At 61.7% G+C, this 27816-nt stretch overlaps 9 protein-coding genes across 9 annotated transcripts; all 9 read right to left on the bottom strand.

Moving 5' to 3' along the window:
• Window positions 1-545: 545 nt before the first annotated feature.
• Window positions 546-1067, bottom strand: LDBPK_050290 (ARP2/3 complex 16kDa subunit, putative; the record flags this gene model as incomplete). Its single annotated transcript, XM_003858168.1, has 1 exon — window positions 546-1067. One exon carries the CDS (start codon window positions 1065-1067, stop codon window positions 546-548), a length of 522 nt encoding a protein of 173 aa, XP_003858216.1.
• Window positions 1068-2861: 1794 nt separating this feature from the next.
• Window positions 2862-3536, bottom strand: LDBPK_050280 (protein tyrosine phosphatase, putative; the record flags this gene model as incomplete). The annotated part of the gene is made up of 1 exon (XM_003858167.1): window positions 2862-3536. The coding sequence occupies one exon, from the start codon at window positions 3534-3536 to the stop codon at window positions 2862-2864; it is 675 nt and encodes a 224-aa protein (XP_003858215.1).
• A 1658-nt stretch (window positions 3537-5194) lies between these two features.
• LDBPK_050270 (hypothetical protein, conserved) lies at window positions 5195-5341 on the bottom strand (the record flags this gene model as incomplete). The annotated part of the gene is made up of 1 exon (XM_003858166.1): window positions 5195-5341. One exon carries the CDS (start codon window positions 5339-5341, stop codon window positions 5195-5197), a length of 147 nt encoding a protein of 48 aa, XP_003858214.1.
• A 744-nt stretch (window positions 5342-6085) lies between these two features.
• On the bottom strand, window positions 6086-7246 carry LDBPK_050260 (hypothetical protein, conserved; the record flags this gene model as incomplete). The annotated part of the gene is made up of 1 exon (XM_003858165.1): window positions 6086-7246. The coding sequence occupies one exon, from the start codon at window positions 7244-7246 to the stop codon at window positions 6086-6088; it is 1161 nt and encodes a 386-aa protein (XP_003858213.1).
• A 688-nt stretch (window positions 7247-7934) lies between these two features.
• Window positions 7935-8228, bottom strand: LDBPK_050250 (hypothetical protein, conserved; the record flags this gene model as incomplete). Its single annotated transcript, XM_003858164.1, has 1 exon — window positions 7935-8228. One exon carries the CDS (start codon window positions 8226-8228, stop codon window positions 7935-7937), a length of 294 nt encoding a protein of 97 aa, XP_003858212.1.
• Window positions 8229-10804: 2576 nt separating this feature from the next.
• LDBPK_050240 (viscerotropic leishmaniasis antigen, putative) lies at window positions 10805-12103 on the bottom strand (the record flags this gene model as incomplete). The annotated part of the gene is made up of 1 exon (XM_003858163.1): window positions 10805-12103. A coding segment is annotated over one exon (1299 nt), but the record flags the coding sequence as incomplete, so codon positions are not given.
• A 1401-nt stretch (window positions 12104-13504) lies between these two features.
• Window positions 13505-15406, bottom strand: LDBPK_050230 (hydrogenase, putative; the record flags this gene model as incomplete). The annotated part of the gene is made up of 1 exon (XM_003858162.1): window positions 13505-15406. The coding sequence occupies one exon, from the start codon at window positions 15404-15406 to the stop codon at window positions 13505-13507; it is 1902 nt and encodes a 633-aa protein (XP_003858210.1).
• A 4285-nt stretch (window positions 15407-19691) lies between these two features.
• LDBPK_050220 (dual specificity phosphatase-like protein) lies at window positions 19692-21698 on the bottom strand (the record flags this gene model as incomplete). Its single annotated transcript, XM_003858161.1, has 1 exon — window positions 19692-21698. One exon carries the CDS (start codon window positions 21696-21698, stop codon window positions 19692-19694), a length of 2007 nt encoding a protein of 668 aa, XP_003858209.1.
• Window positions 21699-23278: 1580 nt separating this feature from the next.
• LDBPK_050210 (hypothetical protein, conserved) lies at window positions 23279-27766 on the bottom strand (the record flags this gene model as incomplete). Its single annotated transcript, XM_003858160.1, has 1 exon — window positions 23279-27766. The coding sequence occupies one exon, from the start codon at window positions 27764-27766 to the stop codon at window positions 23279-23281; it is 4488 nt and encodes a 1495-aa protein (XP_003858208.1).
• Window positions 27767-27816: the final 50 nt, after the last annotated feature.

The raw sequence follows: 27816 nt of genomic DNA, 5'->3' as shown, positions 1-27816 counted from the left end.
CAGGGTGTCGATGGAGGGAAGAGGGAGAGAGACGGTGCCGCTTCCTGCACGTGTGCGTAGTGGAGTGAGCGCATGCGCTTCTGTGCGGCATCCTTCAACACGCAATCGTGCGTACGCGTGCGCGCGAGCTGTCGAGAGCAGAGCCGCAGCGATGCCGGGGAAGGGGTGGGATGATGGGGTGATGACGTGAGCAAGGGTTTCGTCCCCTCGAACGCAAAGCAAAAAGAAATTAGAAAGCGCAGGCACGGTGAGCAGCCGGGCGTCACCCACGCCGGTGCGTGTGAGCGACGCGGTGGCTCGTTTCCGTGCTGTCGGCAGTAGCAGTAGTAGAGGGGTTCGAGGCAGCACGTCGACGCGCCCTGCCGCCATCTTGCGGTTGCCGTGCCCTCACGCATCGTTTTCGAGTCGCATTGGCCGACATCGCTGAGACAAGATGCCCGACAGCAGGCGCAGCACCCAACCACAGGAGAACCGTGGCAGCCCCGACACCGACGCACGCACGCATACATGCACATGTATATTTGTGCGTGTGTGGGAGGGCCCGGTCACCTGCTCATCAAGGCACGCACCACCGCGCCATCGCCAGCCGCATCGTGCAGGGCCGCGTGCCACTCGTACAGTCGGCGCACACCCGCTGGTGAGAGAGGCGCGTGAGCATTGTGTGCTCCAATCGGTGCCCAACAAGATGCTTCCGATGTGGGTGCCGTGACGCCAGAGGCGCAAGATGCCATGCACGCGTACAATACACGCATCAGTGCATCTTGCTGGGAGATGGTCAGCTGAGCAGCGAAGGTCGAGCGCAGCTGCTTTAGTGTCCCCATAGAGGAATCATGGGCAGAGGGACTGGTACCTCTCTCGGCAGTGCAGGGAACCGCACCTTCACTGCTGTCTGAGATGAGGACTGCTACACCGGCGCTACGGCAGAGTTGCGCGTCCACGTCGTCGAGCCGAGAAAGCACACGACGTGCATCGTCGATGGGGAGGCGCTGCAATGACGTTGTTTCGAGCGCGTCCAGCTCGGCGCAGAGACGCGATGTCGGAGCAGCAGGGGCCCCAGCCGACGCCATCTAGAGAGGAAAGGGGGAGAGTCGTGGTTTGTGCGTGTGTGTGTAGAGACGAGGGAGACCATTACTTCACACGTGAGAGGATGCGGCCGCCGTTTTTCTTTGACTGCATACCCGTTCCCTGCGCTCTACGATCGCGGCCACACGTAGATATCCTAGCCGCAGGCCGCGGGCCGCAGGCAGCAGCAGTGGCATGCGCGTCGAGAGAACGAAGAGAGGGTGAGCGAGGGGGAGATGAGAGTGCGAGAGGGGGGGCGGGGAGCACATGAGCACGTCTGCGTTTTGCTTGCCCTACTGTGCTCTGTGCGTTGTGCGTGGTCCAGGCGCGTCTTCACTCCTGCTGTGAGAAGAATGTGAAGGTAGCGAGAGGGAGAGAGACGAGGGAGAACACGCACAAGCACGTGCACAAGACTGACAGGATCGCCTCTCCCCCTCCTTCGTCTCCTGCCACTGCCCATACAAGCCCACGCATATGTGTTGTACCACGGGTGTGTTGTCGAGCTCGCCTTAGCAACATCTACAGCATGTATTCTTTCGGTTTGGGAAGGGAGAGGAGGGAGGGGAAGAAGGGGTTGTTAGGGCTGCTGGACGTGCGGATGAGGTGGCCGGCGAAGGCGACTTATCGTCTGCGAGCGAAACTGAACGCGAGAGGGAGCCAAACATGGTCAAGGGTCGCAGCCAAAGGAGGGAGAGAGTGAGATGTGGAACACACATGCATATACAACACGCTTGCATGGACTTGCACACGTATAAACACACACACACACAATGCAAGGCACAGCACACAAAACACGGAGAGGGAGGGAGGAGTGAAGCAACCAAGAACCGGTGGCGCAGACTTCGCTCTTCCGTGAAGGCGGAGCAGCAGCAACCGAAACAGAAACAACGAGGAGGTCTCCGAACGAACGTGAGAGAGGCGGTGGACAGGGATGGCAGACGAGGGGGGCCGTGGATAGTTCGTATGCCTGTGGGCGAGGCCGTGACGATGGCACACGAGTCGAGAGAGAGAGGGGGGAGGAGAGGGAGAGATGGAAGTCGCCACACACACACACACACGCACACATACGCCAACGCTACCGCACAGCGTGCAGGAGGAAACACCTAAGCGCACAAACAACCAGACAGCAGGGCAGACAGCGGCGGCTCGAATGCATTGACGCACAGGGTCATGCGCTCCCTCCCCTCCCCACCGTCTTCCACCCCACCCTACTCCACTCTTCCATGCCCCGTTCCTTCGGCGAATCCGTGAGAGGCGGGAAACACGCGAGTGGACAGGGACGGGGGGGGGACGGGCGAAGGAGGAGACGTGGCCATCAGAATTATTCTCTGTTCACGGCCCTACTCGCCCTGCCTTTGCCAATCAAAAGCCCTCGCACTGTCCTCCTCCTAAACGTAAAAGCCGTTCTCGCATTTTTGGAGTCTCCAGCCCCCCCCCCCCCCCGCCCCCACTTCTTCGTTCCATCTCCACTCCAGCTGCACCGCGTCCTTCTCATGCTTGGATACAATTGGACCAGAGGTGCATAGGAGCGAGAAGAGAGATGAAGAAGGGGCGCAAAGAGTTGCGGGCCGGCGGGGAGGGGCACAGCGGCTCCATATTGGTGCACCACCGCGCCCGCCACCCCGTGCCTTCACTTCGATACGCGTAGATATACATCACATGTGCATACGGCTTTCCGTTCCTTTCGCGTCGCTTGCGTGCCACCCTCAAAGTATCCCTGACGCCTGCGCTGTCTTCGGTGCGCGTCATCGTAATGTGCCGTGTGCCCACGCGCGCACAGGCGTGGGCAGGCGTCCGTCTTACGCCGACTTCTTCGACCTCTCGGACGCGGACTTTGCGAACGTCTTTCGGCGCTGCGCGAGCATGTACGAGTACATGACGTAGCTGCCGTAGGGGTATATGCCGAGGAGAATGAACCACACGGTGTTGTACCACGAGAAGGTGAAGTTCAGCTTGTTCGGCAGCTCCACGGTCCACGGCTTGTGCTTCTTGATATACGGTAGCGCCTTGTACAGGCATCCGATTTCTCCGGTGATGCCGACAGGGTAGAGCACCATGAAGGCGGAGTAGCGCAGCCACGTCAGCGACGCAAGATTGACACGGAGGAGGTTCGCGCCGTAGAACGAGTAGCGAATTATTTCGCTCAGGCACCAGGCGACCAGCATCTGCACAAACACGAGGCTCTTTGTGGAATCCGTGTCGCCGATGCGCACGGCACCGTACAGCACGATGAGGCGCGACAAGACCTGCAGGAAGGTCGTGCCGACTGGGCTGCGCACGACGCCGAAGGCGGCATGAAGTATCTCGGCAACGGCGCCGGTCTGCGCAACGCACAGCAGCCGCGCAATGCCGGGGTAGACCGAGGCGGGGTCGCGACCCTCCGCCAAATGCCCGATGACCTTCACGAGGATCGTGCCCCAGCCAACACACATGCCCGCGTTGTAGGCAAGCAGGTACATGTCCTTGATGCCCATGGTTGTGAGCGTGTATTCTTGAATTCAAGAAGCGTTAAAAGAGGGAGGAGCCGACGCAGAGAAGAGCGAAGAGAGCGTAGTGATCTGCGCGATGATGTATATATATATATATGTGTGTGTGTGTGGAAGAAGGGATCAGGAGGACGATGGCAACGTGTACCGAGAGCGGGAGAGTGAGCCGGCGAGCGAGAACAGAAGGAGATGTGTGTCTGTGTGTGTGCGCGTGGAGGCAAGTGTGTGCTCTTCGGTCTCTATGTACAGACGCGCACTGACGCACAAGTTTACAGAGATGTCCACCTGGGCGTGCGCGTGACAAGTTCCTTCGCGTCTGTTTCTGACACGCAAATCCGCCTTATCGACCCGTGCTCGCCGCCGGCTGCCAGACGGCGGGCACGCAGCAGCGCAAGTGAACAGAGCCTGCTCTGACATATGCATCTGTGTGTATGTGTGTTTTCGGGGTGGGGGTGGGGGTGAGGGCAGGGGGCAGGGAGAACGGATGCATCCATTGCCACCACCGCCGTCACCACCACACACGCTTCAATCGAAGTGCGGCGCGACTAGAATTTCCAAACCTTGCAGACATCACGTGCCTCCTACTCCATCCTCACTGAAGGCGTCGCCGCTTGTGTTTCTTACCACCACCGCCACCACTGCCCACGCCCATCATGTCCCCAATGAGCGCCTGCCAGTCATCCGCGTCCTTGGCGACTTTGTCTGCGGCCATTTGCCGCTGCTGCGCCGCCCGCTCGCGCTTCAGGCGCGCCCGCTCTGCGCGCCGCACCGCCCGCTCCTCTTCTGTCTTCGGGCGGTGACGCAGTTGGGAGTAGAACTTGCCCACGCGCACGTGGGACAGCGGTACCGTCACGGTGGTGGTGGTGGTGGCTGCTGAAGGTGATTCGGATACCGCCGTCGAAGTGGACGGTGCCACGGGCACCTTCACGAGCACCGTCTCTTCGAGCGTCAGGCGATCCACGACGCCCTCCACATACCGCCCGGTCTGTGGATCGATTACATGGCAGCTCACCCCACCTTGGATGTCACTGGTGGACGCGGTTGGCTGCCAGGGCCGCAGCGCCTCACTATACACAATCTCCTCCACGTTGTGGCCCAAGATCCACGCCTTATACTGCACCCGGTCAACATCTTTGGCTGGCGGCACAACGCCGGTGATCACGCACGGATACCAATCACGCTCGTCGAAGAGCACCTCGTACGGCGCCGGACGCAGCGCCGGCGACGATGAAGCTGTGTTGGGCATGCTAGGCGGGGGGTAGATGATCGTAGTCAGCACCTCTCCCGTTTCAGGAGACTTCTCCACCTTCTTCATCAGCCCCGGCGTGACTTGGATCGTCTCCTCCTCATTCAGCAGCTGGGCGAGGGTGCGCAGCTGCACCTCTACTTCCTCCACCAACGCTGCCATCTGCTCCGCATCCTCACCGTCGTTGTCGCCGTCGGCGTCGTGCGAGGCAAGAATGTCGTCGAGGCCCTCCACAAGCTCACGGTAGCTTGCAATGCGCTCCTCGCGGCTCATGCGCCGCACATCTTCTTCGCCCGCTGTCTCAGCCATCTCCGCGGAAAAGAGGGCTGCGGTGGCGCTGAGGGACGGGAGGTGGGCGAGAGATGCCGTGGGTGCTAAGAGGCGGCCCTGCGAACGAGGTTTAACCTCCAGTGCAAGACACCGTGTGTGTGTGTGCGTGTGTTTGCTTGCCAGTGTGTCTGTGGAGAGGGTGAGCGATGCACCGCACAGTCCGTTGATGACGCGTGCACGGAACGTGCGGCAGAAGGCGTGTGCGACATGGCGGCATAAAGCATCCCGTGAATACAGCGGAAATAGAGAGATGAGGTGTGTGTGTACCGAGGCTACGTCTGGTGGAGGGGCGGGCAGGCGGGCGGGAGGAACATATGCCAGAAAACGAGATGGAGAGAGGCGAACAGGCAGCTCGCTGGGAGAGGCAGCGCCGATCGCGAGGACGGAGAGAGGTGGCAGAGGAGGAGGACAACGCCCGCCCGCCCCCCTCTCCGAAACCCCGACCCGCCTCGAGACGCTCGACCCACCCCCTATTCCCTCCCTCCCTTGCTTTTATTTCTTCGTTGGAGGTGGCTCACCATTCCAGTCCGCGTGCGTGCTGGTGTCGCAGCGGGCCAGACGGGAAACGTCGCAAGAGCGATGATGATTCTGGCCAACGGTGCATACATAATGTACATGTGCGCGTGACATCCTTTTGTATCAGTGCTCGGTGTGCGGGTGACGGAAAGCGAACGCGAGGGGGCGGAGAGGGGAGGGCCGAAGAAGACGGTTGGCGATGGACAAGAGATGAGTGAGAGGCAGGCAGGTGGGAGGTTAGATGGGAGGCCGGAGGGAGGGAGGGAGGGGGTGCGGTTTCGACTGGAAGACGCGTGAAGGTACATATGCGTGTGCGGGTCGCTCCACCATCTATGCTCTCTCCCTCTCTCCAAGCCGCCGGTTCAACCTTTTTGGTCACCGCTCCCATGCCACCCTCCCCTCCCCACCCCTAAACGCACACGAAAAACGCGTGCACATTATCGCTTCAGCCGTCCGCCTCCTCGTCCTCTTCGCCAGTGTCGATGTTCTCGCTACCGCTGTCGTTCTTGTCTTCACCGGACAAATCGCTCTCCTCGGCCTCCTCGCCTTCTTCCGCCTCTGCGCGCCTCGCCTCCTCAGCTTCACGCAGTCGCTGCGCACGCGCTTCCTCGAAGCGGCGCAGATACTCCTCCCTGCGCCGCCGCAGACGTTTCTCTAGCATAATGAAGAAGGCCTCTTCGTCCGCGCGCCTCGCTTCTTGCGCCGCCACGGCCCTCTCCAGCACCTCCAGTGTGCCGTGCGACTCGTTGTCAGCGGCCATACGCGCAGGCGTCAGCGACCCCAGCACCTTCTGATCGCACATCGCGAGCTGCGCATCTGGCGCCGCGCCGTCGTTCGTGACTGCCTTTAGCCCTGCACTGCAGTCAGCGCCGTGCTCCACGAGGAAGCGCACCGTGTCGTGCGCGCGGGCAAGGACAGCCCAGTGGAGAGGTGTACCAGCGTAGCGGCTGCGCTTGCTCGGCTGCCAACGCACTTGCAGAGGCACTGAGCTCTCCTCTGACACCGCTGCACCAACAGCAGCCGTCGGCACCTCGCGACACGAGAAGAGAATACCGTACAGGGTCATGTCCACCGGCGGCGTTGTGCTCATGCGAAGCAACCCGTGCTGCTGAATGTGCTCGGCGACGCTGTCTCGGTGCAGTTGGTGGGCAAGTAGACGCTTGTAGAGGAGGATGTCGCCCTGTTGCGCCCGCCGATCCACCTCCGCCGCCTCCTCGGCCTCCTCGTCGAGTAGCGCGGCATCATCGTCTTGCATGTATGCACCCGCGCCCTCGCCGTCCTCGGCGGCGCCGCCGAGGGCTTGCTCATCGAGACTGTAGGCCTTCACGATGCCACGCAGGACCGGGTGCGCCTTCAGCTTCGCCATTTCTTCTTCTCCAAGCACCTCCTCTATATCCTCCTCGGCGCCGCCATAGCCCTCATCATCCTCATCATTGCCGACGCCCTCCCAGTGAGCAAGCGCGTCGCGCGCCGCAGCACTCGTGTCGACGACAAACGGTGAGTGCCACCGTCCGCTGTACACGCCAGCCGCCGTCACGAGCTGCTCCACGCGGGCCGTGTCGCCCTCAAAGGCAGCCGTGCAGATATCGCGCGGACGCGTGCTCATGAGCTACCCGCAAAACGCGGAAGAAGAAAGCTAAAAGGAAAGGGGAGGGAGGGGGGAGCTGCGCTCAACACCCGAATCGGTGAAGTCGCTCTTTGCGTGCGCGTGCTTCGAGAGCGAGGGAGTATAGGAGGGAGAAGTATGAGGGCGTGGTGTCGTCGTGCAGCTCCTCAGCGCGGGGTGGAGGGGGCGGGGGAGGACGACAAAGTCGATGCCGACAGCGAGACGCTCACTCGGAGACATGCGGTGATGTGAGCCTGTGCCTGCACTCTCCTGGAGATGCTCCTCCTCTCTTGACGTCTGCCTCGAGCTGCCCGCTCTATCGCAGGCGAGAGAGATTAGAGAGATCAGTCGTTGAGGATGAGCATGATGCATGTTCGTCGATGAGAGCAACCAAAAAGACAGACAGACACCATTATCGCAGTGATGGCGGCGATAACAAGGATGGTGACGCAGACGCCTCATGGCCGCAGTGGGGAGGGATACACACACACAGAGGACAAGAAAGAGTTTTGAGCGGAACGGTGCAGCCGCTGGTTCTCTGCGTGTCCGCCCCAATCACATAAACGCGCACACACTCGCCTCGGTGCCTCCGCTCTCGTACTGTCCACGCCTCCGCTCCCGGCTTCGAGGAGCAGGAGGTGTGTGGTAGCGGTGTTGTGTGCACGCCTTCGCTCACTCAGCGTACAACCTACGCGGGTGGTGCCGAGCGCCTAGCGCGTATCGCCCTCTTCATCGACTCTTGCGTCGATAAGTCCTCAGTCAGCACTAGACGCCGCTCCATCAGCTCTTGATACCGTGGATCGTCCTCCAGTGGCGAGGTCCGATTCGGATTCACGACGGAGCTGTACTTCACCAGCAGCATACATTTGAGCAAGAGACCGCCGAAGAGCACGGAACACATGATGTACGCGTTGCGGCGCGTCGCGTGAAAACCGAAGGCCTCCTCGTAGGCCGTGAACGGCTTGTAGTACGCGCGTGGCATGGAAGAGCTCTTCTCGTACCGCAGCCCAAACACGTAAGGACGACGCTATGAAGAGTTTTGGGGGTGCGTGGCAAGGTGAGTGCGCGCGTGCAGATGCGACTCGACAGCCGCAGCGCACACCGAGGAGGAGGAGGGGAGGAGCACAGACGCAGGCATCCGCATCCACAGATGCCGAGAAGAACGAGCAAACATGCGTCACAGGAAAGAGGGAGCCGGACGTAGGTGAGGAGGATAGATGTATACGTGGATGATTAGCCTAATCCGCATGAGCCTTCGTGTCTTCGACCTGTTCTCTCTTCCTCCCTCTCTCCTCTGAGCAGGGGATGTACGAGAGCGCTAGTGGTGGTGGTGGGGGGCGGTGCATGCCATCCACGGTATACCGCACATACACAGAGGTGTGCCTGTCTGCGCTGTCACGAAAAGAGAGCCGTAAGCGTACCCGCAGGCCGATTTTTCCACGTTCTATTTCTGGTGTTCTCTTAAAGCTTGGCTCCCCACGGTTTCGATCATCAAGTGAACGCATCCAGTACACCCGTGCGCCGGTGCCTTTCGTGGGTGAGTGTGGAATGGGGTGCTGCAGTCACCGCAGCTGATTAGGCAGAAACAGAGAGCGACACGCCTTCGACATCGAAAAAGGGGTGGGAGGAGAACAAAGAAGTCTCGGAGGAGGGAGGCACTGCTGACGACGAGGTGCATCCACACACACCCTCAGCGCACCTACACACAGGCTGATGGGTGCCGATGAGAAGAGAAGCCGCTAGAGAGGAAGGAAAGCGGACAAGACGATAAGGATGAGGGATGATGGCGATGATAAGCCGTGAAAGCGGCAGAGAAAGAGGGCTGGAGACGGTCGCGGGGATGCAAGTTGCCACGTACTCTCTGCCCGCATGGCGAGCGCGCCTGTTCACGCCGGAACCGTGAGAGCTGGGCTGAGCGCGTACTCCTTTCCCAAGACAAGACGAGATCGACAACCACCTCAGGGGAAAAGCCACTGGAGCGTCACATCCTCCGATCTTCCCCTGAGAAGAGAGAGAGAGAGACAAAAGAGGAAGAGCACACGACGGTGCTTAGAGATGTGCATATGCATATGCATATATATATATATATATGCGTGTGTATGTGTGCATACCTGTTTGGGAGGGTGAAGTGGGGTCTACACGCCGAAGGGGGTGCCGGGAGGAGTGCGCCGATGAGACGGGAGGCAGCAGGAGGCGGCGGAGGTGGTGTTGGTTGAGGTGGGGCCTCACACAAAACGAAAACACCGCAACATCAACATGAGGCTGCGTCTGCACCAGAGTGAGTCCCACACACTTGGGGAGGAGAAAGAGGAGAAGGCATGTAGGCCTCTATCGAAGTCAGCATGTGCAGAGGCCTGGAGGCGCACATGAACGCACACAGACGGCGCAGCAGCAGCCACAACTTCAGTCACTATCAACACCAAAACAGAAAGGACGTGAGAGACACACATGAAACAACGCCTGCGGGGCGGCCGCGCTCCATACGCTCCCTTGCGCTGTTCTGGCTCCCTCGCATCCGCTCCTATAACTCTGCATGCGAACAAAAAGACAGAAGGTGGTCTCCGCTGGAGCGGTGACACCGACAGCTGGATGCAGTGTTTGGGGTAGGGAGGGGGAGGGTAAATAAACAAGAGGAGGTTCCAACGTCGGAGCGGGAAAGACGGTGTCGCGGGGGTGGGGGAGGGTGATGCGACGAGAAAAAGAAGCGATAACACACATGACGTAAAAGGAAGGAGACGGAGCGACACACACACACACACAGAGACGTCAACTGTGGCGGCGCACGTTGTTGGGTGGGGTATACCCTCGCGGCGCCAGCGCGCTCGCCTCCACCGCTTCCTCCGCCGTAGCCACGCTAGAGGATCCGCGCGGTTGCTCACTTTCTGAGCTGAGCGACCTGCGCGCCATCGAGAAGTAAGACGTGGCAACGAAGGCGGAACGCGCACTTGACCGCAGCTCTGAGCCCCTACGCGGCGTCGGCTCACGCAAGAGCGGCACGAGGGGGGTGACAGCCGAAGATACGGATGGGCTCTCAAGAACCTCCACCCACGGTGCCTTCTTCCCAATCTGCGAGCTCTCGATGCGGTGATGCATGTGTACATCGAAAAAAAAGGGCTTGTCGTTGTGCTGCGGATCCACCGTCATGATCCACAGAGCCACGCTGTACTGCTGGTTCATTTTCGTCGATAGCGTCACGGGAACGACGCAGCCGCAGCGGCACCGCGCATCCACCACCTGCCGCACCTTCGCGATTGAATCCACATAAACACCCGCGATACGCAGAAGAACATCACCGAGGCGAATACCCGTCTGGTAAGCCGGCCCATCCCTGTAAAGCCCATCCACAATAAGGGTGCCCTTTTCCACATCCTCCAACAGCGACAACCCAATAAAAGGCCGCGGCAGCCGCATCCGCGGGTCCGGCCGCGCCTTCGCCAGAATTCGCTCCTTGTACTCCTCATTGTAACTCGACGTCGCCGCCCGCACATCTTTCTCATCTTCCTCGGCAGCCTCCAGCTCAGCGCGGAGACGCGCCGCGTGCTCGAGGGCCTGGACGCGGGTCTGCTCGGCCTCGTGCTCGGCCCCCAGGCGCGCCGCCTCCTCGGCAGCCTCCAGCTCAGCGCGGAGACGCGCCGCGTGCTCGAGGGCCTGGACGCGGTTTTTTTTAGGCTGCTGCTGTTGTGCGGAGCAGTTTAGTTGGTATGCTATGTTTTTTCGATCAGGTTGCAGCATAAGTGTGTGTGTCGAGTAGTGGAGGATGATGGTGTCGAGGGTTGCGGTGGAAGCAGGGAGGTCAGGTCCGGAATGTCGTGCCTGCCTCAAGCTCATGGTAGTCGTGCCGGTCACCTCGTCGTCGTGAGTGTGAGTGTGGCGATGTTTTTTCGAGGGGTGCTGCCGAGAAGGTGGAGCGACGGCACGCAGAGCCGCCATCTCAATTTCTTCCCTCTTAGGCAGGCCGCAGGATGTGGTGGTGGCGGATGATGCGGTGCTTCGGAGCTGCGGTGTCAGGCTCTCGTCGTTGCCCTGCATAGGGATCACAGCAGGCGCTTCGAAAGCGTGCTCGAGGTCCGCTTCGTGGCTGCCGCCGTGTGAAGCCTTATGGTCGTCTGCGAAGACGGCGTGGGATGAAGACAAGGATCGAGGCGTGGTTGGTGCGCGCTGCTGCGGTCGCCAGGTCCGAGAGGCGGCCGGTGAGGTCCCAAAGACCTCCGGCAACTGGTGAAGCGCCTTTTGCCGCTGCTCCGCGAGCTTGCGGAGGTACAGAGCCGCGAGGAAACCGATGCAGGCAACGGCGGTTACCATCCAAAACAGGACGATGATGACGGGCATGATGGCACGATCCACCTTGCATGCTCGAACGTGGCCCATTAGCGCATCAGTGCACAAATTCGTGCAGTTCACGTCCGAGTAGCAGAGCTCTGAGGTGAAGTACTGAGGGCCAATGGTGGAGGCGGAGAGGTTGAAGCGGACCAGGCCGAGGTGCGGCATAGCGACGGAGCCGCTGCGCCCGGTGAAGTTCACGTGTCGGTCATTCAGCTGCACGCTCATCACACCGTCGTCAGGGTCACTCGTGCACAAACCGAGCGTGAAGACAAGGTGGAAGTGCAGGCCGGCCCAAGACCCCTTGGATGTTGTTCTGCCGGTATAGCGGCTGCGGTCAACATGGCAGCGGGGCGGCTCGGCTGCCGTGGCCGCGTACGCCATCCGCATGAACGTCGTTGAGGTCATCGCGGGCACAACGCATGAGAGAAAGAGCGCGCTGGACAACAGTAGCATCGATACCCTCGTTACAGCATCAGGGGCGGCGAGCAGCGCGCCGCGACCGTGTTGCGGATGCGTCCGCAAGGTGTGGGCCATCAACGCCGATCGAGGGCAGAACGGAGGAGGTCTAGAAAAGGGTGAAGAAGAGATGCTAACCTTCAAGTGCAGTTCTCCACAATACAGGAGCGCACGAGCCCAGTGGCACAAGAGCCAACCTGTGCAGCGCCAACTGCCACAGGGCACACTGCAACGCCCTCGGTCACACAAACACACACACACACAAACTAAAAGCCATCTGCCACACGTAGCTGCAGACACACGGGCGCGCGCTTGCAAACTACCGCGACACAAGCGAGGGAGAACGAGGAGACGCGACAATGTCAGCGGAGGATGCAGACGCGGACGAGCCCGACACAAGGAAAAGCAGCAAGCTGCAGAGAAGCGTCCGCCGACTCCCCCCCCCAAAAAAAAAGGTGAAGATTGCCACCACGAACAACAGTGGCACAGGCACAGGCACAGGCACAGGCACAGGCACACACTATACAACGAAAAGCTACAACGAGCGCGGGGACGAAAGCGCTAAGGGCGTACAACAAAGACGACCGGACCGACAAACCTCTGTGTGACTTCGGGTGCGTGGTGTGTACATATTACTCGTGTGCAACACCGGTGGCGGTGGGGTTGGTGGTGCTGATGCTGCTGCGTGTGCGGCCCGGACGAGAGCGAGAGAGGCGGGGGTGGCGGAGGTCGAATGTGTACAAGGTGGAGCGAACGCAAGAGGAGGAGACGGGAGCTACAGTGGGTGTGTCCATCGTGACTGACGCACGTGTCCGCAGAACACCGTGAGCTTGCATCGGCACCTATGCGGTGTTCCTCTCTGCTGGCCGTAGCGGTGGATGCGGGCATGCGAGACCCCTGCTCACGAAGGTAGCGGGCGGCGGTGGTGGTGGTAGTGGTGGGGGGGGGTCCCGAGCGAGAGTGACACCCAGAGAGAAGAAGGAGCCGTTATCGAGTCGTATGGAAGAGTAAGTCGCACGCGTAATTGCGCGCACATGCGTGTTGAATTTCACAACCGAGTCCATCACTTGTTATCGCGTCGAGCAGACACATCGATGTACGTGTGCACACTCTTGCGCTTGATCAATAAAGGAGAGCCTGTTTCGCCCTCTCCATACCTACTTCTCTGCGTGCGGGCTGCAGTGGTGCGCCAAAATCGCATAGATGGAGTGCCTATCCTTGCACACGCGTGTGCGTGTGTGTGCGCACACAAGGATAAGGTGGAGAGAGTGACACAAGCGGCAGAGTGAGATCGAAGGCGTGCAAGAGAAGAGGACGGATTGCTGCGTTTTGACCCAAGATGGACCACTTCAGCAGATGCTCAGGCACGCGTCGAGTGGCCAGAGAAGCGCCTCGTCTTCCTGCCTCCCCCACAGACGGACAACACCATTGCCGCCGCCGCCCCCTCCTTCTCCACGCCTTTTCGGTTGTCGCCGTCCCTCACCACTTTAAGCTGTGCACGTTGCCGTCGTTCAGCATCGCTGCGAACTCTTTCTCGCGGTCGCGAAATGTACAACGCCACAGCGCATCCCCTAGTGAGGGGGCTGTGACAGCAATGGTGGCATCGGCGAAGGGCTTCCATGCTGCCTCGACGCGACGTCGCTGCGCCTTCATGGCGACCTCTCCGTCCTCAGCCTGCGCGTCGCTGCTGACGGGCTGTGCGCTGGCAAACGTACAGGCAAGTGCCGAGCCCGAAGAGGCAGCAGCTGTAGCTGCGCCAAGGCCGCCCTTCTCACGACTGCCCTCCATACTCCTCGCGTAGGCGTCAAGGACGGCGTTCAGCACCTCTGCGTGGGGCTGCTGCGCCGGCCGCACCTGCCCTCCACCGTTCAAGCACCCGTCTGGGCACGCCATGAGCTCGATAAAGGTGTAGCCACGCATGGCGGGTATGCGTTTCTTGAGGCCACGCACCACGTTCTGAATTTGTTGAAAGCCGTAGCCGATGCAGAACACCTCCTCCGGCAGGGCGGCGCAAGTGGCGAGTTGATGATTGCGGTTGCGCTTCACCTCGTACGCGATGCTAGCGGGCGTGTCCGGCGAGGGCGACGACGAGGACGGCAGCGCTGCCGCCCCCTCCACCCGCAGGCGGTGCGCGATGACCGATCGATGGTAGCCGCCACTGCCGGCGAACCGCGCCGCATCGTGGGCGGGCGCGAAGATAGCAGAGGCTGCCGGCGACGATGTTGACGTGGGCGCCTCTTCCTCGTTCAACTGCGTGGGCTGCTGGGCCGTGTGGCCTGGACAGTTGCCGCCAACCAAGGCGACGGCGGCTGCGGTGACGTTCGTGTCCAGGCGTCCCCTCCACGGAAGCGTCGGGTCCGCCTCCTTCATCCACTCCAGCAACTCCGCAGTGCTGAGAACGCAGTCCGTGTAGAAGACCGGCATGTCCGCCCCGTCGGCTGGTGGCGCCGTCGTCGATGAGGTCATCGAGTCCCGCGCCGCCTCGAGCTTTCGGTCAAAGCAGGGCTGTATCGACACGTGGTAGAGGTTCGCGGCAACGGCACGTTTTGCGTAGCTGCCGGCGATCCCCTGGGCGGACATGACAGGGCAGAGGTGCGGCAGCAGCGCTGAGCCCTGCTTCTCGCAGTAACACACCCAGCCTGGACATGATGACACGATCAACGGCAGCGGCCCAACCTCGGCGGTGCCGCCGCCGCGACGACGCCGATCGTACTCCTGCGCCGTCAGCTCTGCGGACAGTTGCTCGGCCCACTCAAGGTCTACCACATAGATTGGCGGTTCCGACTCGGAGAGGACCGCCGCGGCGGCATCTGTCGTCGCTGTCGTCGATGCACCGCTCACTTCCTCGTTCTTCATGGCATCGCGCGGCGACTCAGCAGCAGCGATCTCGGCGTTCCGCGCGGCCTCCTGCAGCCCGGCTGTCGTGAGCGTTGCTCGCATAAAACCAGCTACCAGCTCGTACACGGCAGCCATGGACATGTGAAGGTGGGCGGCGAGGGAGGCGCAGGACTGGGAGCTGATGCTCACCAGCCGAGGACGAGAGACACTCCCCGTCCCTGTCGTTGACGACGACGTCGATGCGGGCGATGTGAGCAGGGCAGACACAATCTCGTGGCGGCTCTGCGCGTTGACGAGCACCGTTTCCGCTGTCGTTACACACCCACTGCACGCCAGGCAGTCTTGCAGGGTGATCTTCACAACATCAGCGTGCTGAGCGGCAGCAGCAATGCCGGGGCCCAGCGGCGGTGCGTTGCCACCACGCTTCATACCAACAACACCGCTTGCCGATGCCGTTGGGTCAGCGGGACCGACCGCATGGATGCCGCCGCTGGAAATCAGGGTGGGTTTGATGCAGGCCGATGACGGAGCTATGTAGTCCATCCCCGCCAACGTGAGAGACGACGAGAAGGTTGCATTGTGTGAGGTCATGGACGCGGCAGAGGCGCTGCGGTGCGGGGGAGAGCAGTGTAAGCTTGTTCGTGCATGCAAGCTCAGACCCCCCACCACCACCACCACCACCAAGCAGGCAGAGAGACACGAATGCACACGTGCGTGAGGTTTGAGCAGGAGGACGAGGCACAGCAGAGAAAGAGGAGAGAACGTGAGCAGGACGAAGAGGAGAACAGCAGCATCATGGGAAGCGGAGGGGCAGGCGCTCGGGACTCGCACGCACAGAGGGTCGATACAGAGCCGCAGAGACCCAACTACTCTCTCAGCTCCAACCCACCAGCACACCTGACTGCATCTCACGCTCGTGCGCTTCTGCGTACACCTAAACTACAGGGAGCATTGCGGCCGCCGTGGCCGAAACGCCGAAGAAGCGCACCGGCACACGCAGCGCGAAAGAAACGTGTACGCCATGGTGCACGGCATGGGCAAGGTTGCTTCGAAAATCTCGTTTCGGCAGGCCCAGCGAGCCTCTGCTGTTTCGTGTTTGCCTGGTCGCTGACGTTGCCGATACGCGGTCCTTCGTATCGTTCGCGGCCGTTGGCGTTGGAGTTGGGGAATGGGGAAGGGGATGGGAAGAGAGGGATCAGACGCGAGGCAAGACGAAGCGAATTCGAGCTATGAAATATGAAGACAGTGAGAGAGAGAGAGATGGTTATGATCCATAGGGATGACGACAACGGCAAACGAAGGACAGGGAGCTTGGTGGGGCGGGAGGGGGGGGGTGGAGGTGGTAGATGGCATCGCGTAAAAATAGTACGAGGGCAGTCCTCGAAAAGGAGGATGACGTCCGTAATGGGGCGGTGATGGTGGCTGCATCACACATCAGGTCAACGGAAGCAGCGGTGGGCGAGGCGAGACAAAGACAAGGATGCTCCGAAAGAAAATGCGCCACGCACACGCCAGAAAACAGCAACGAGGGATGCGACAGCGCTTCAGGGCTTCCGAGAGACATCCATCACACACACACAAGTGCATGGGGTGCCACCGCGACGAGGGCGGCAACCATCGCAGCAGATGACGCAAGCAAAAAGAGAAGAAGGACATACATGAGAAAGCAACAAGAGATATGAGCGCCGACACACACACACACACACGCATGCACGCACGATAGAGAGAGGGAGGAAGAGGAGGACGCTGTCAAGAGCGGCATCGCTCCCCTTTCCCCATTCTGCGTAGGCAAACCCATAGGAGCGCGTGACTACGAATCTGAAGAAGAGCCGACGCGTACGTGCGTTTTGTGTGTGTGTGTGTGTGTGTTCGTGTGGGCTTGTGAACCATAAGAAACAGAAAACACAACAGAAAATGCAATGATGATGTCGGACAGTGCACAAGAGGCCCATCTAAACGTGAGTCGAACAAGGAGCAGCAACAGGGGAGTGGATGGAGGGAAGGAGAGGCGGCGGGAGAACATGGGGACCCGCCCCTCTGTTTCTCAGCATCCAACCATCTGCCGCAGTGCAGCCACCAACAAGGAAAAGGGGTGTTGTGCGTGTGCGTGTGTGTGTCTGGGGGTAGAAACAGAAACATACGTGCGCGCACACGCGCACGTACACAAGTTAAGAGCACCGCCCACCTTTCGCACGGAAGGCAAGATGCCAATAAGAAGCACAGCAAGATACCCTACATCAGGCAAAGATGTCGAGGCAGCCACGAGCACCTCCGCCCCTCAAAATCCCAAGCAGCAGCAGCAGCGGCGGCGGCGGCGAACTCAACATGAAGAGAAGGGAGAGGGAGTGTGTGTGTGTGTGGATGTGGGTGGGTGGGTGTGCGTGTGCGGAGAGAGCATCGAAACACCACACAGCAAAAACATGTAAACAAGGCATACGCCATACCTCACACGGACACACACACACACACACACACACACACACAAGAGCGAGCGGGAGAGAACTACAACCACAACGAAAAAAAAAAGAACCGGAGGAACACTGGATGCGAAGCGAACATCAGTCTGCATGCGTCTGCGAAACCGCAGCTGTGGCAGTCGTCCTGCGACACCCTTCTCGCCCTTCGTTCTCTGCTCCTTCTGCTCTCAGCCGAAAACAGCAAGATCCACAACGGCTGCTGTTACGCTGACACAAGAAAAAGAATCGACTTACTCATCAACTTCCCACCCACCCACTCACCCAGTCGCCTCTACACACACGCACGCTGCATGGCTGATGGAGCACACATGGCTGCCATCACCATCGGCTCCCTCGTCACACACACACACACACACACATAAACACGCAGCGACAGGAAAGCAACACAGCGAGGAGGATAGAACGGGAGGGGGAGGGGGGAGGGCAACGAAACCACGGATGGAAAAAATGAAAATGATGGGTGCGCCCAGGCGCGCGCGAGAGAGAGCTACGAAGCGGTCGGCACCACCTTCACTACTGTGAGGTGGTGACGGCCGCACACGGCGCAGGGCAGGGGAGGCATGAAAGAGGAGGAGGGGGGATAATGGGAAGGGTTTTCTGTTGTTGACGCGTTCGTTTGACCACAAACAAGGCAACAAAGAGACGCACTGACAACCACAACGCCGCTGGCCTCTGCGGCACCGACGGCTACATCCGGGTCGTCTTAGAGTGAAGTGTCTACCGTGAACTCCAGCCATGCGTCTCACGGACACCTCCTGTCCCCTCCCTCATCCCTTCGTCGTGTACGTGCGGCGCGACGGGCCCCAGACAGACTTTCCGTGGAGAAGCAGAGGAAGAAAGGGGAGGGCGGGGGCGGTGGCGGAGTGCGAGAGAGAGTGCGTCGGGTAGGGAAAAGGACAATGAGGAGTTGTCTGCCTTTCTCCCATGCTGCCGTTGCTGATGCGTGCGTGGGCATGCCGGTGCGCATGCTCCGTGTGTTTAGTCCACGGGCCCGCATACGAAGCGCCCGCCCACTCTTGCCACGGCCTCCTTTGGCGTCCCTTCTCGCCACCCCACCCGTTACCGCTGCGGTCGGTGCTGCAGTCCTCCGCGCACTGGGCATGAAAAAAGGGGTGTGGGCATGTAAAGCAGCTCAAGTAACATAACAGCAGCGAGAGAGAGGGAAAGAGGGAGCAGAAACTTCCCGCCCCTTAGACAAGTGCACACGCGCAATGCATGAATGCTAACCACAACCGCACACATCACCATCTCTCTCGGCGTGTTGTTTTCCCGCATGAAGTTTCCACTTCCCTCCACCCCTGCAACACACAGGAACAAGCAGCAGAAAGAAGAGGCCGCCATGCAGCGTCCACTCCTTCGGCGGCATGCCCGTGGGACTTGACCATTACGACACACGTCAATGTACCACCACGCTGTCCAGCCCGTGGCAACGATGATATGCCCTTCACTACCACCAAGCAACAGCAAGAACGGTAGCAGCGACGTAGACGGATAGCAATGGATAGAGAGAGCGAGATCGGGAGCAGCTGAGCGTGGCAGAGGGGATGGCGGGTGGCGGGCAGAACTACAAAACAGGTGAGAAGGACCATGAGCACACACGTGCAAAGGAGCGCATTGGCAAGCAAGAAGGCCGCTTTTCATTGCCTGTGCGCCTGCGCGCTTCCTCAGCCCTCCTCCTCCGCCTCCGGCAAGCAAGCACGCAACGGAAAGAGGGCGGCAGCAAGGGAAAACCAAAACGTGATGGAGCTGTTAGCAGTAGGGAGGATGGGGGAGGTGTGGTGGGGGAGAACACAAATCCAGCCCACCGACACCCACGCTCGTGATACCACAAGCGTGGCCCCCATGCGGCAGAGAAAGAAATAAGCAAGGGCTTCCCGTGAGGCGTGGGTGGACGCGTGTCTGAGGAGGGGGGGGCATCAGAGCTGACATGTCTGAAGGCCAGATGATGGGAGGGGGGGGTATGGCAAGGGGGGAGGGTTGGAGGGGCTTGGAGGAATGATAAGAGACGCTGTGCGCACTTGGTGACGACACGTGCACACACCAGCACAAGGAAGGGGGAGAAAGAGAAGCGGCAGAGCTGAAAGGCCGACATCCATGAAGAACCTCGACGAGAGAGGCCTTCCGCACAATCACAACATCGGTGTCAACACCGCCGCTCTTCATGGGTCGCGCACTCGTCCATGTCTCCTCTTCGTCCTTCCCCCTTCCCGACTCCGCCGTGAAGCTCTACGGAAAGGAGCGAGCGCGACTCGTCATCCGCCTTGACGCTCCCTCAAGCAGCCGTCTGACGGTGTCGTCGCCGTCCTTGTGCCCACGTTTGCGTTGGCGCTGTTCACCATCACCACATGCCTTCAGCCGCTAAGACTTGACGCACGGGATGTGGCCCCGGCCACGACAGAGGATGGGTGCACCGCCGTCGGTGACTGTGGTGCCACTCCTTCTTCGTTGAATGCGCTCTGAGTGCCGTAACGCGTGGATGGAAGTTCGTCCATGGCGACTGCCGTACCCGTCATATCGCCACCCCCGGTAGCGGTGGGGCTGCGGTTGCGCTCGCCTGCCGCGAGGTCCTGCCTGCCCTCGCTGCTGTTGCCCTCGTTCTCCGACGCCGGTGCGCCGGTCGAGTTGGCGGAAAGTGCCTTGCGGACGCGCGGGTTCCGCTGACTCTTCTTCTGCAAAGACAGCGGGGTGCCGGTGCCGGCGATGGAGCCGTTGTCGTCGGCCTCGTCGTCCGAGACGTCGAAGGCGCTGCCGCGCTGCGCTGGCGCGCGAGGGCTGTGGTGGAGATGTAAGTGGCTTTCACTCGTGTTGGCGCTGCTACTGCTGCATCGCACCTCGCCGTCGCCGACTTCTTCGTTCGCTGCCGCGGGCATCCCATCGGGACCACACTTGTTGGCGTGCATGAGCGTAGTCGTGACGGTGGCTGTCATTGCCATGGTAGTGGTGAGCACCTCCTCTTCCGCTGAATAAGTACGCGGCAGGTGCTTCCGCGGCCCGGCAGATGCCGAGCTGCTGCTTGCTTGCGCACAGCTGAGCCGCGCAAGTGCACGGCGGCCGTGAATGCCCATCGGTGAACAGGGCTCCTCTACTTCGTCATCGCCATCGTCGCGGCTGCCGACGCTCTCCGGCGCAGGCGTCGCTGTCACCTCGTCCTCGGCGCTCTGAATGCCCGGCGTGACAGCTGCAGCGACCGAGCGAGCCGACAATCGAGTTGTGGTGCCGGTAAGAGCAAGCGCTTGCGGTGCGGCGCTGCCGCGGCGGATCTGCTGCTGCTTCGGTAGCGCATGCGATCCGAACGCCTTCTCGAGCGACGTCGACTTGCCCGACTTGCCAGAGGTGGCTCTTGTCGATGCCGGCGCTGCAGTGGAGGTCGCTGAGCACAACACGCTCGCCTGCTTGTCCGCCTTTTGCAGCCCGAGGCTCTGCGACGGCGCGACGCGCACGCCGCTGCTGGCGCGGCTGCTTCCGTGGCTGCTGCCGGTGCTGCTCGTCACGCTACGGCACTCAGGCGGAAGCAGCAGAGGGTGGTCTGACCCCTGCAGGGGCTGCGGCTGACTAGAGTGGTTGGCGTGGGCGCTGTCCGTACGCGGTGCGACGCCAGCAAGCGTGGGCAGCAGGGAGTTGGAAGAGGATGCGGAGAGCGGAGAGGCAGCACCAGGCTGCTGCTGCTGCTGCTGTGTCGGGGGGCCGTGGAAGAACTCGCTGCTGGGCACAAACTCGGACAGACGCTCCTGGAACGCCAAATTCAGCGAAACGCAGCTCCGCCGCTCCGTCACAAACTTCAGGGCGTCTTCGTAGCTGCGGTGCTCGGACGCCATGAGGTAGGCCACGATAATGGCGGCGCTGCGGGAGATACCACGGCGGCAGTGTACCAGCACACGAGAGTGCTCACTGCGCGCGCGCTCGATGAAGCGAAATGCCTTGATCAGGTGTTCAGAGACATCCTGTGTGTGCGAGTCGCTCATCGGGATCCACTCTGACACAATATCGTTGTTCTGCGCAATCATCTTCGCCTCCTCCGTCGGGATCAGCTCCTTCGCAACGTTGAGGACGTAGCGGATGTTGTGCGCCTTGAGCAGTTCCGGATTAGAGGCGTCCTTCCACGAGCCGACCGCCAGGAGCGAGGTGATGTCGCTCATGGGGTAGACTTTGGCGGCGTTGCACACCGACTCCTCCTCGAGAAAAGTGTGCTGCGCCTCCTGGACGGCTTTCAGGTCAAACGCCGGGCCGTTTAGGTTCTGCAGGCACCGCTTGCACTTTGACATGCGGGAGCCCCGTGACGGCGACGCCGGCACGCCAACACTGCGCGGGGCCCCCGGCGCCGCAGCGGTTTCGGGGATCGCTGTGCTGCTCGGCGCCATCTGCAGCCCGTGGCGACAGCTCGAAGCGGCCAGTGCGTCGAAGTTATCACGCACGCTGCTGCCGAAGGAGAAGATGCTGAAGTCACGCCCATCCGTGCACCCCGTGTCGAGGCTCACCGACGTCGCCGTGGACAGCGCGTACGCAGGAGAGAAGACGGTGCGGTAGTTGGAGAAGTTGGCGGTGCAGTCCTCCAGGCGCAGCTCTTTCTTCTGCGGTCGCCCGCTTTCGCCGCCTGCCTCCGACGCAGATGTCGGCGTGTAGGCCTCTTCGAGATACTGCCGGCAGGCTAGGCGGGCGTCCTTCGCGACGCCTGAGGGCGGAGTAGCCAGTCCTGCAGAGCCCGCATTCGGCTTCGCCTTAGGGCTGGATGGACTCTCGTTGCACGGCGTCGACGGCTGCGAGGTGTTCTGGCTCCACTGCCCTCCTCCTGAACCATCTGCATCCGGCCGGTCACCATCAAGAGTGCTTAACTGCTGCTGCTGTGGAGTTTGCGGCTGAGACGACTGTGGCTGCGGTGGTTGCGAGCGACGCGCAGAAGCGTCGTCGTAGTTATCAAACCTGCCCCCGAATGCGGGGGTCAGGCTCTTGTTGTAAGGCGAGTGCGGGGAGTGGAGCGGTGGCGGCCGTGCGGCGGGCTTCTGAACCGGGGACGACGAGGACATCGATCTCTACAGGTCCGTCCGTGCACTACAAGAGGGTATGGAAGGGTGGGTAGGACGGCACAGTGTGTGCGCCGGCGCACACACTGTGCTCCCCGTGGTGATAAAACCAAAGAAGAACGGGAAAGTGAGCTGCACGCCACCGAAGCGCCTCGCCGAGGACACGACAGCGGACGCACAGACGTACACACAACGCCAAGGGGGAGGGGGGCTGCGCGTGCGTGCGTGCGAGGGAGTGAGGGAGAGGTGTGAGAGAGTCTGAGAGAAGGGACGGGACGCATACACACGCGCACAAGCAAATGCGCACGTATGCATGTAGGGGGGTGGTGGAGGCGAACTGTGAAGCTGGTGCGGAGCTGTGTGTGTGTGTGTGTGTGTGTAGGAGTGTAAAGAGAGAGATAGATGACGACACTCTTTTCTTCGCCAGCGGGTGTGCGTGAGAGGTGGGAGAGGGAGGAAGGAAGGGTTCGACAGGGAGGTCATTCAGCGAGCCGGCATGTTCGTCTCAGTCGATCCGACCGCTGGGGGGGGGCGGTGCGTGTGAGTGTGTGCCGGGAGAAGAGACTGGAACGAGACGGCGTCGGTGGCAATGCGGCCTCCGTTTTAATACGCGGACTGTACACCCAAGTAACGAGCCGTTACATAAACTCTTACGCGCCCCTGTCCAAGCAGCGTCCACGTGCACGCTGCTTGGACAGGTGCGCATGGTTAACAGCAAGCATGGCCACACGCAGTCGTGTGCCAGCCTGGCCGGAGACAAACAGGCAGAGAGCAGCGCAAGAAAACAAAGAAGCGGCCGCACGAGCACGTTCGCGCCAACTCCGCTCGCCGCTTGCGGCGGTGTGCACAGGCCACCGACGATATATGGGCACATCCTCGCCTCTCTCACAGCGCGGCGTCGCCGTGCTCCCGCACCGGCCTTAGAACGATATGACGGTCGCAGCGTACGCGTCCTCCCACGGCTCCACGGCGAGCGCAGACGTACCTGCGGCACCACCGGCACGAACGCCGTCGCGGTGTGTCGGATCCGTAAGCGATTTCTCTGAATCGCCTGCTGGTTCATTTGCTGGTGCGGAAGCATCGCCGCTCTTGTGCGGCCATAGCGACGTACACGACACGGCTTTCACCAGCGGCGCGTCCAGCGGTTCAGTAAGCAACGGCAGAGATGGGTGTGCAGCGGCCTGCAGCAGGAACGTCTCCACCTCTGCTAGACGCGAGTCTGGGGCCGTCGCCGCATGGGCTGGAGACAACGCCAATGGCGTGTGCGAGAGTGACGGGGAAAGAGCGCTACAGGTGCCGGCAGACGGCACCCGCACGTCTTCTTTGGCGCCTGTGAGGGCTTTCGGCATCGTGCATTCTTGTGCGCGTGCGCTGCGATTTGCCTCCACTCTCCCACTGTGCCGTTTCGCGTGCGCACCTGCCGTTGCGGCCGCCGTCGTCCCGCAGGCGTCACCGTAGGTGCACGGGGTGGCACGCAGCGGCTTCGGGGTCTCCGCGCCGCAGGTGGCGCAGGTGATGGCGTGCGAGGACAGCGTCACCTCGCCGCACTCGGCACACGCCCACGGTGAGTAGCAGAACCGTGCGCCCACATCTTCTGCGCCTCCTCGACCCCCGCAGCCGGCAGCGCGGCATTGCACCTCCCAGCTGGGGTGATACGCGCCGCACGTTGCGCAGCGCCACACGTACACCTGACCGGCAGGGACGCCAGGGGCGAGAGCAGCGCATCGCCGACACGCCAGCTCGCTGTTGAACGGCTCTCCGCACTTACTGCACCCCCATAGGCGTCCGCGCTCCCACGAGGTCGGTGGTAGACGACACGTACCGCACTTCGTGCAGTAGCCGTCCTCAGCACGTGTGAGGAGTGGCAGGAGCGTATGCACGGATGAGGGATCCGTCAGGTGCACCGGAGTGCGTAGCTGGCCGTCCGTTCTGTCGCGGACCGCGTGCGTTGTGCCACAGTGGTGACAGAGCCAAGGCTGATCCGCCTCCGTTGGAAGCAGCGCGGCCACCGCCGCCACGGCGGTGCACGCGCAGTGCGGGCACTGTACGCTGGTGGACGGCACACGGCCTTGACACGCAGGGCAGCGGACGAGGCGGTGCTGATTGACGGCAGCGAGGACGCGAGGGTGTGGGTGGTGACATCGCTCGCATGCACCCCTGCTTCCGGCCCACGGCGCGGCTCCCCTCACGGACTGCGCATGGCTGCAGTGCGTGCACGTTACAGTGGGCTGCTGTGCAGCCCGTGAGCATGCATGGCAGTACGCGTGCAGTGCAGAATTGCAGGCGCCGCAGCCACACGTCCAGGTGAAGGCGGCAGTGTAGTAGCCAGGCTCCGTGGTGCCACAGCTGCTGCAGGAAGCCGTGCTGGACCCTGTCGCTGGTGCCCCGTCTGGTATCTTGGGGAGCGCGGCGCTGTGCGGGCCTGCGGAGATGGCATGGCAGTCAGAGCACACGTAGACAACAACTCCCGTGCCACCCACCTTGAGTGAGTTTCCATCCTCAGAGAGGCCATTCAGCGCAGCGTCATCTTCACCGTGCCAAGACGGCGCCGCGTATCGAGGAGAAAGAGTCGCCACGTGCACGTCGCCAACGTCAACGGGCGCACCGCCACACGCATGCCCGCAGTCCCAGCAGCAGCGTGCCACGCCTTCGGTGGCCTCCGGCGCATTCAGCAATGAAGGTGGCGTCGGCGTGTAGACCAACGAGCTCTTGGGCAGACCTCTCGGCTGCAGCAACGTCACTGTTCCCAGGTGTGGATGTTCCTTGCAGAACGTCATGCCACACGTGTGGGCATCCGCCACGCTGGGTGTCTTGACGGCTATGCCAAGCTGATCCGCCAGAGGATGGGTCTCTCCACAGCGCAGGCAGTACGGCACGCATACACCGCTGTTGGCGACGGCGTGGCAGGACGGGCACTCCCAGCTCAGCGGTGTCAGAGTGCGCAGCACACAAGCCACGCACGCTACCCTTACAGCATCGCCATGATGCGCACCAGTGCTGATGCTTTCGTTCTCGAAGCCGCACCCGCAGCGCCATGACACAGGGCTCGGCAGCGTTGTTGTGTCTTGAGCTGCAACGCGGTCGCTGCCCGTTTGCACGCGACCCGACGTGAGCCGACCTAGGAGAGCGCTGGCCTCGCCGCTGTCGCCGTCTGTGGTAAGGTGCTGCTGCAGCCACCGCAGCTTCCACAGCGCGGAGACAGGCTCGCCGTGCAGGCCCAGCGGTCGGCCTACCTCTGTGGCCCAAGCGCGCAAGCGACCATATAGGCGCTGGGCGGTCGAGAAGACCTTTGGCTGGCTCACCAGTGGCATGACGCACTCGCTGAAGAGATGATGCCCGACCGTGACAAGGCCATGGCGGGCAGCTTCGCCAGCAGTCGGAGAGCGACGCAGCGCAGCCCACACCTCGCCAGGCGTCGACTTCGAGGGGTGTACGAGAAGACGCAGTCGATGCAGCAGCTCCGCGGCGTCTTCATCCGCATCGGTGCTCGGCATGTGTACCCCGTCACCAGTCTGCCGGCAATCAGCCGCTGACTTGCGCGAGCGCCCGCTTCCTGGGATGACGGCAGCGACGGCCACGGAGAGCAGGTACACGCCCAACAGGCCATCCGTCGGGCCGTACTGTAGCTGAGCTGCCTTGGTCCGCATGCTGTCCCGGGCTGCCACGACAAGGCAAGAGATGAAGGCGCCCACGTCCTGGAATGTCGGAGGGGCGAGCAGCCTGTGCGCACCGCCACGGCCCGGCGTGGAAGATTCGGCGTTCATGCTTTGCAGCACCTCGACGGTGCACCGCAGCGCGTCGACGCAGCGCTCTGCCTCGGCATTGTCGTTGCTGACCCATACGCACACGTTCATGAGGATAGACGCGACCTGCCGCCACGGCTGCCACACCGCTTCTTCGGCAGCGTTCCCGCTTGACATGGGTGGCGCCCTTTGAGCCCTCCGACACTCCTGGAGGAAATGCACACGAGGGAGCAGGAACCGCAGGTGCTGCAGCGTAGCAGCCCATTGCTCGCCTGCGTCGCTGAGGCCGCTGTAGCGGCGCCCCGGCAGTGTCGCGTAAGAGGCGGCGAGATCGACATCCATTAAAAGGGTTGTCGTCGTGAGCTGCTGCCGCTGCCGCATGCGTGCAGCGGGCTGCGCTGCCTCTTGCGCGGACATGCCACCGGGGCTGTGTGCGTGCAAGCGACGGAGACAGACGAACGTCTCTTCTTCTTCAACGCACATGGCGTAGAGTTCGGCGAAGAGCATTGCGGAGTGGCGGTGCGGGCGATACAGACTGCGGAACTTTCGAAGCAGGATGGGCGGCGTCAGCGTGCGCACCACCACCTCGGTAATGACATTCGCACGCCGTTGCTGCAGTGGCAGCTCTTCAGAGGATAGGAGTTGCGCCATGCCGCAAGCCTCACTCGCGCTGGAAATTTGACTGTGACGCCGGACATCTGCGTAGAAGCATTCGAACAGGCGCATCAGCTGCGGGTGAGCGCTGCCGCGCAGCTGCTCCGGGGTACTGACCCACACCGCGTGATAGCGGAGGGCAAAGAAGAGGTCGTGCCACACCTTCAGCAGATCCTTCACAGTCGCTGGCGGTGCATTGGCGAGCGTCGACTTCACTACAGAGGTCGCAATGACAGTCCACTGCGACGGCGCAGCGGTGCTGATGTCTGTGACCGTGTAAACCGTGAGCGGCGCCGTAGCAGGCGGTGCTGGTGGGGCTGCAGGCCGGCAGCTCATCGCCAGCGCGGGCACACACACGTTTCTGTGCACCTCCGTCCCCAGATCTACTTCCCATTCCGAGCTGTCCCGCGCACCCGAAACGTTCTCCGCGTCGCTGCCTCGGCCGGCCTCGCTGCGGTGGCTTGTGCTGCTCGGCTGCGCAGCCTCCGCTGGGGTCGACAAGGTCGCTGGGCTCCACAGCCACGGCATTAGCGGACGGTACGTGAAGGTTGGCAAGTACCGAAGTGCACCGGCGCAACCCTCGCCACAAAGTGCACCGCGACTATGCAGGCGAGCCAGCACCTGCAGCCACAGGGAGCTGTTCAGGTGGTTCAAGATGGCGTGAGTGGGCGGCAGGCCCGACACCTCACTCCCGCAGTGGAGAGAGCGCCGCCGTCGGTGGTGACGCTGCGCACCAGCCGGTGCTGCTGCTGCTGCTGCTGCAGGCACAAGATAAAAGGAGGAGTTGACTCGCTGCTCCACTGAATTGGCGCCCGCCTCAGTAGGCGAAGATGCCGCGAAGAGCGCATCCGTGAACTCCGCCTCGACGTAGCATGCAAAGTCACTTCCTCCATCGATGCTGCCTGACGACGACAGCGGCGCTGACGTGGTCACAGCCGGCGCTCGTCGATGGCATCGATGAGGGTGGCAACGCAGCACACCGCGCTGCACAAGCGGCTTCCGCAAGTACATGCCTAAGGGCAAAAAGAAAGAAAAGCAAGCTGCCGTGTATGCTGCAGGAG

This window comes from Leishmania donovani, chromosome 5, assembly GCF_000227135.1.
Source record: "Leishmania donovani BPK282A1 complete genome, chromosome 5".
Classification (NCBI taxonomy): domain Eukaryota; phylum Euglenozoa; class Kinetoplastea; order Trypanosomatida; family Trypanosomatidae; genus Leishmania; species Leishmania donovani.
The sequence above is the reverse complement of the archived record's forward strand: the minus strand, read 5'-3'. Positions and strand labels throughout refer to the sequence as shown.